Source organism: Myotis brandtii, unplaced genomic scaffold, assembly GCF_000412655.1.
Source record: "Myotis brandtii unplaced genomic scaffold, ASM41265v1 scaffold186, whole genome shotgun sequence".
In the NCBI taxonomy this organism is placed as follows: domain Eukaryota; kingdom Metazoa; phylum Chordata; class Mammalia; order Chiroptera; family Vespertilionidae; genus Myotis; species Myotis brandtii.
Window position 1 is genome coordinate 2,108,870 of NW_005356905.1, and position 7,457 is coordinate 2,116,326.

Sequence of the window (7,457 nt, forward strand, 5' to 3'; positions counted from 1 at the left end):
GGCGGCCGGGACACGGGCTCGGGTGGGGAGGGCGGCGCCCGGCAAGAGGAGGCAGAACCTTGGTACCGTTCACCTCACCGGGAGGCTGCAAACAATCAGCCGTTCCTAGTTAAAGGAGAACGAAGGGAGAGGGGCGGGAGACCTAATTGCTTGCTTTCCAAGCGCTGAAAGGGACATCGGCTCTTTTGGTCTTGAAACAGCCCCTTGAGCTAAGTATTGTTATGCCCACTTCTCAAGTGACAAACGGAGGCCCCAAGAGGTGGCTTCTTTCTTTCTTTCTTTCTTTCTTTCTTTCTTTCTTTCTTTCTTTCTTTCTTTCTTTCTTTCTTTTTACATATTTTTATTGATTTCAGAGAGAAAGGGAGAGGGAGAGCGATAGAAACATCAATGATGAGACAGAATCATTGATCGGCTGCCTCCTGCACTCCCCCGACTGGGGATCCAGCTCACAACCCGGGCATGTGCCCAACCGGGAATGGAACCCTGATCTCCTAGTTCATAGGTCAATGCTCAACCACTGAGCCACACGGGCCGGTTTCTTGCCCAGGATCCCTTAGTTACAGCTCTAAGAGCGTGAGTCTGGGCCAGTCACTTGACCACCTGGCCTCAGTTTCCCACTAGTGAAGTGGAGACGTTTTCTGGTTGAGGTTTGAGTCAATACCCTTGTCTGAGCTCATTGGGGTTCCTTGCAGAAAGTTGGTTTCTCAACTTAGAATCGAGCACTGCCTTCCAGGGACTTGATGCATCTCTCAGATGTTTCAGGAAGATTCCAGGGTGGGAGGAGGTTGGCGTCCAACAGAGGTAGATGGGTGGAGACAACCAGCACCGGTGGAAGGGAGAGGCAGGCCAAGTCAGGGAGACACCCTCAGCTGCCACCCCGTTCCCTTCCAGGCCTTCTCCTGGCAGTTTCTCTGGTCCTCCTGCACCACCTCAGTTTGGCCAGGAACCTCCCCACCACAGCCACGGCAGGCCCTGGCATGTTCTCGTGCCTCGGCCACTCCCGGAACCTGCTGAAGGCCGTCAGCAGCACGCTTCACAAGGTGAGCTCTTCCACGTCCTTGCTCCCACTCTGCAGCCTCTCTAGGGCAGGGGCCTCTCCAAACCCAGGTCACCTGCAGGGAAATGGTGGGCGTTTGTCAGGGGCTGTCAAGAGAGGAAGAGGGGCCTTTACAAATGGCCCGACTATTAGCTAAAGAGTCTCAATGAAATTGTGTCTCCAGAGAAAGCAGGAGTGGTAATAAATTAGAATGGCACCCCTTTGGGCTGTGTCTACACAGAGGAAAGTGGATATTTACCGTGTTCCCTGTAGCCTGCCAACAGAGGTGGAATGAATTGTGCCGGGCCCACACTGTTTCTCTGACACACTTATCAATCCAGCAAACCGTTATTAGGTGCAGCCTCCATGCTCCGGGGGCTACAGAGATGCATTAGACTTGCCCCTCACGCTGCCCGCCAGCTTCTCAGTCTGGTGACTCGGTTCGTTGTCAGAGCAACGCGTTTCAGAGAGCTGCGACGGTGCATGCCCAGCCTTCCTTTTCTAGGGAGAGAATTATCTCATTTTGTTTACAGCTTCATTCATTTTTTAGGTTTCCTATGTTAATGCCAAAAAAAAAAAAAAATTTTTTTTTTCTTTTAAAAGTGCTCCAGGAGCTATTGCTTTTCCTGCGACGGCCGAAGACGGATGTTTTCAAAGACATCCTTTTGCCGTCCTGCTCTCTAGTAAATCTTTCTTGAATATTTTTAGCTTGTTGTTTTACGAGTATCTTAAAATAAGCTCAATGCCACGAGGGCTTCTGAAAGAACTCTTTTCCCCCTTATCTTTCATGATGCGCTGCCAACTGCTCTGTACGGCTCAATCAATCTTAATTAAAAAGGCGGCTCACCGGAGGAGCACTGCCGAGACAAGTGCCGTGGCTCCTGGAGAACGGTTCAATATGGATAAAGCGTAGGCGCTCCAATTTAAACAGAAGCTTTCTATGAGAAGGCTGGCTCTTTCCCAGACGTCGCACTAAAGGTCAAGGGGTTGCAGAACTCGGTCTGATGTTTTTTACATCACTCCTGTGTCACATTTGCCAAGAACAGGTGGCCAGTGCCTGCCATCCACAGGCCGTATCCAGCACACAGATTCATAGAGTTTGGCCCATGTCTTTCAGATTTTATTTAGATTTATTTAGTTTGATGCTATTGAAAAAAAAAAGTGGTCTTTTCATAAAAGAAACCAAATTTCCAACTCCTCTTGAAAAGATCCGAAGAACTGTAACAGTGGGCCCACGTTTCCAAACCTAACTTTTGACAACCCGCTCAGGCCAGTGGCTGCCCGGGTCTGTGTGAGCATCTCCAGGAGGAGTGTGTTCATTTTCTTTGGCTACTGGAACAAATCGCCATGAACTTGGTGGCTTTAACCAACACACATGTATTATCTGACAGCCCTGGAGGTCAGAAATCCAAAACGGGTCTCGCTGGGCTAACATCAAAGTGTCAGCCATGCTGTAACCCTTCCTGGAGACGAGGGAGATTATTTTTTCTTGCCTTTTCCAGTTTCTAGAGGCTGCTGAGGTCCCTGGGTATGTGTCCCCCTTCTATCTTCAAAGCCAGCAATGGCCAGTTGAGTCTTTCTCATGCTGCATCACTCTGACCTTGACTTTTCTGCCTCCCTCTTCCACTTATCATCGGGCCACCCAGATACTCCAAGATAACCTCTCTATCGTAAGGCCAGCTGATTAGCAACCTTAATTTCATCTGCAACCTTAATTCCCCTTTGCCATGTAACAACATATTCTCAGGTTCCAGGGGTTGGGAGGTGGATCTGTTGGGTGGTGTGTGTCGGGGGCATTATTCTGCCTAGCGCAGATGGGGATTTTACTGTCTGTTCCCAAACATGTTCTGCACTCTCAAGCTTTGATTCATGGCTCATGTAGTTCCCTCTGCCTGAAATTCCCCCTCCTCTGCCGGCCAACATTCTAACCTTCCTATTGCAAATGTGCCATCTCTGGCGAAATCTTTGCTTCCCTTTCCACCTCCTCCTCAGAGCCTTCATAGCCTTCTCAGCTCTTCTCTCCTGCTGACCTGTCTCCCAGTCATGTGGGCACTTGCCTGTCCTCTTGGATAAACTTGGAATCCTGGGGACAGAACATAGGCCTCCTCTCTGTCATGTTCCGTAGTGCCTAGCTCAGTGCCTGGCACACACCAGGCTTGTGGAGTGGGGAAATGATCTTGATCTTCAATCAAAAAGTCACCAACTTCTTAAGATAAATTTCATTATTATATTCAACAATGCTTTCCAAGGTGCTTGTAGGATGATGTGTGTGTATGTATGTATGTATGTGTGTGTACGTGCACACCACAAATTAAATCTCAATTTGTCTTTAGGGTTGCATGTTTGTTATATCCATCACGTTGTGACCTTAACAGTTCCCCTTTAGAAGTTATAATTGAACAAGATATTCATAAAACACAGGCGCTTTGGCAGAAGCAAAAAACGCCTTCACCAGGAGCAAGTGTCACAGCATGGCGGAGATTCTGATTAGCACAGCCCGTTGAAATGATTTATGGTGTTTACACAATGGAAAAGCATGTCATCCAGGGAAACACTTCCGAAAAGCAGAGGGAGAGAGAGTGTAAATGACCTGTTTCCTTTTGTCTTCTGAAGACCCTGAATTTCTTACAGGTCAAAGGAATAATAGGTGTTTTGCTGGCACCCCAGGGTATGGGGAGCCAGGTACTGTATTAATATTATAAACTGGGTTTCTCCTTATGACTTTTACAGGCCAGACAAACATTAGAATTTTACTCCTGCACTTCTGAAGAGATTGATCATGAAGATATCACAAAAGATAAAACCAGCACCGTAGAAGCCTGCCTACCACTGGAATTAATCACGGTATGGACAACATTCCTCCCAAAGCACATCATGCAATTAAAAGCTGTGTATCAAACTTCATCTTCTTACAAAAATGTGCATGTTTCTGGTCTCTACCATCCTGAAACTTTAAGAGATCCCCCTTCAAAGTTAGATTTGAGAAAAAATTTATAAAAACAGATATGGTTTTTCACAATGTGAATATATTTAACACCACTGAACTGGACACTTAAAAATAGTTAAGATGGTACCTTTTGTTAGTTATTTTTAACCACAATAAAAAAACCACATATATTTGAGAGGAAAGGTCAGAAAATTTTATATTAAGAATTAATATCTTTGATGTGTGATTTTTTTCCCCTCTATGAGAATTGCCTGGTTTCCAGAGAGATTGCTTTCGTAACTATAAGTCAGAAAACTAAAGGTTTCAACTCATTTTATGAATTTATATCATTGATTGATGTCTGATTATTTTTTCTTCTAGAATGGGAGTTGCCTGGCTTCCAGAACGGCCTCTTTTATGACGGTGAGACACGGAACTTTTTCCTCAAATACGATGGGCAGGGGAGGGGGAGGAAAACACTTCTAGCTCATCTCAATGGTTTCTTCCCCATGTTGTCATATCACCCAGACCCTGTGCCTCAGTAGTATCTATGAGGACTTGAAGATGTACCAGGTGGAGTTCAAGGCCATAAATGCAAAGCTTTTGATGGATCCTAAGAGGCAGATCATTCTGAATCAAAACATGTTGGCAGCTATTGATGAGCTGATGCAGGTAAGGCCTTCATCCAATCAGTGAGAGCACCTTGTTCATGCCTAGACAGCCCATCAGAGTCCCAGATGAAGACGTACACAGACAGCCCTTCCTGGACTGGAAGAGGCCTGAAATGCCCCCTCCTAAAGCCCCTACGGAGTTATAGCCTTGAGGGTGTCCTCTAGAGCAGCGGTCACCAACTGATGGCCTGCAGACCACTGGTGGTCCATGAGGTCCAAAAGGTTGGCGACAGCTGCTCTAGAGAAAGAGCAGACACGAGCAGGCACATTTAGGAAAGCAGCCACCCAATTGTTGACCAAGTGGTGTGCACCGGGCTCTCTGCAAATGTTTTCACACATTTTCTTAATGTCGTCCCCACAGCAACCACATGGGTTCTGTACAAAGGAGGAAACGGAAGCTTAGACAGTTAGCCACTTGTCCCAGGTCAGACAGCTTCCAAATGGCAGATCCAGGACTTAAGCCCCCACCAGAGGGATTGCACTGCACTTCTTGCTCACCTCTAAAGGCTCCAGGATGTGCATGTGAGGGCCTGCCTACACATCTGCAAATTTAACCAGAGAAAACAAGCAGAGCTAGTGCCTGGGTCTGACCCATTCTGAACCAAAGTGTGAATGAAATAAAAGAATGGCCTGTCACCTGGAGAGAGCCACAGTGTTACTCAGAGACAAGAACTTGGTTTATAGCTCCTAAGTCATCATAGCACACAATGCTAATACAAAACATAGGAATCCTATATAATAAAAGGGTAATATGCAAATCGACCAAACGGTAGAACGACTGGTCGCTGTGACATGCACTGACCACCAGGGGGCAGCCACTGAACACAGGAGCTTCCCCCTGGTGGTCAGTGCACTCCCACAGGGTTCACGGCTGGCAAGCGCAGCAGCGGTGTTGGTAGCCTCTCCAGCCTCTGCAGCAGCACTAAGGAGGCTTGGGCCCACTCCCCAGAGGGAGGGGGCCTGAGCCATCAGTCGGACATCCCCCAAGGGTACCTGGACTGCGACAGGTGGCAGGCCGGGCTGAGAGACCCCACCCTCCACCCCTGACCCCCCGACTGCACAAATCTCATGCACCAGGCCTCTAGTATTCACATAAGAAACAGCAAGGTCAATGCTTTGGTGACCAGGCATGGGATAAAAATACGGTATCAGAAATCATTGTCTGAAAAGGAATCTTTCTTTCTTTCTTTCACCAAATTACTTGTTTGATAGGCACTGAACATCATATAGCATCAAAGAATCTTACCATCTACAGAATTATAGATAATAATTTCATGTTCAGGACAAAGAGGAGGCACTGGAGTCATTTCTACCAGTAATCAGACAACTATGACAAAGCCATTGGTACCTCTGTGCCTCAGTTTCTCCTTATGTAAAATGGGAGGACTTAACCCACCCTACCTTTCTTTTAGGCTTTTTGTGAGAATAAGTGAGATTACCGATCATTGTGCAAACATAAGGTCTTGCTTTGAGTCATCAAATCAAAGGGTTAAACCTGGGAAGTCCATTGCCAGGTTTATTTATCTGACACAAATGAGTTTCTGCAGTAAACACCTTGGTACCGATAGAGAGTTTTGATCAATAGCAATCCATCACCTCCCTGTTCTAAAAAAGACTTCAGCCCTAGCTGGTTTGGCTCAGTGAATAGAGCGTTGGCCTGCGGGCTGAAGGCTCCCAAAAGCACATGCCCGGGTTGTGGACTCGATCCCCAGTAGGTGGTGTGCAGGAAACAGCCAATCAATGATTCTCTCTCATCATTGCTGTTTCTATCTCTCTCTCCCTCCCCCTTCCTCTCTGAAGTCAAGAAAAATATATTTTTAAAAATACTGATGGCATTTGAAACCGCTTTCAGGGTCTCTTCCAAGCTCAATGAAGATACATGTGCTTGGATCATGAGAATTTCTTCTTTCAGGTTCTGCCTGGCCATCTGGCTGGGAGAGTGGATTGGGGTTAGGAGATGTAATGAGGGGGTGGGTTGCAGGCTCTGATGTTTATGGGTGAATGCTTCAATTTTGGAATACCATGTATGCCATGCTCATTATCTGTCCTCCTAGGCCCTGAATTTCAACAGTGCGGCTGTGCCACAGAAACCCGCCCTGGAAGAACTGGATCTTTACAAGACGAAAGTCAAGCTCTGCATCCTCCTTCACGCTTTCAGAGTCCGCGCAGTGACTATCAACAGGATGATGAGCTATCTGAATTCTTCCTAAAAAGGCTCAGGTCTCGCCCAACCTTAAAGTCATTTGAACCAAAGCGATTTTTATAGGCTGTGCGGGAGGTGGTGGCTTGACCCGGTCCTACTTAAGCTAGTAATTTTCTTGTTGTTTACATTAGTCAACCACCCAAAAGTTGAACATGTAACTACTTTATTTAAATGGGTCCTTTCCTCGCGTATATTCCACATTTACTAGGGATAAGTTGTTTTTAAAGTTTTCATAAGCAAATTGCTAAAGGGGGAAGTTTTCTTCGCTGTGTGTGATTTTTAGAAAAACAGGAATTTATAAGCTATTTCTATATCAAAGTGTTTGTTGAAACACTCAAGCATAATTTATTTTAAAATATTTATTTATATAAGGGTGTGTTCGTGAAGGCATGTGAGCTAACTTATATTTATTTATGTCATATTTATTAAAATATTTATTTTCAAATGGATTTGAGAAATACCTGATGTTGTTCTAAAAATAAGATGATGGAATTAATTTTCATATTTCTCTAATGTAATTGGAGTACTTTCAGTGTTAGAAATACACATTGTGGGGAAACTGACAACACTGATGGAATCTGAACAGAATTACCTTGGAAAGATTGTGGCAATGTTCTTACC

General features: G+C 45.7%; 1 protein-coding gene across 1 annotated transcript in view; it reads left to right on the forward strand.

Moving 5' to 3' along the window:
* IL12A (interleukin 12A) overlaps positions 1-7,217 on the forward strand; it is a 7,392-nt gene extending 175 nt beyond the window's left edge. The window contains 6 exon segments of the mRNA XM_014537974.1: positions 693-699; positions 892-1,040; positions 3,767-3,880; positions 4,344-4,385; positions 4,491-4,634; positions 6,688-7,217. Coding sequence (XP_014393460.1) covers positions 693-699; positions 892-1,040; positions 3,767-3,880; positions 4,344-4,385; positions 4,491-4,634; positions 6,688-6,843 — 612 coding nt within the window. The 3' untranslated portion in view covers positions 6,844-7,217.
* Positions 7,218-7,457: the final 240 nt, after the last annotated feature.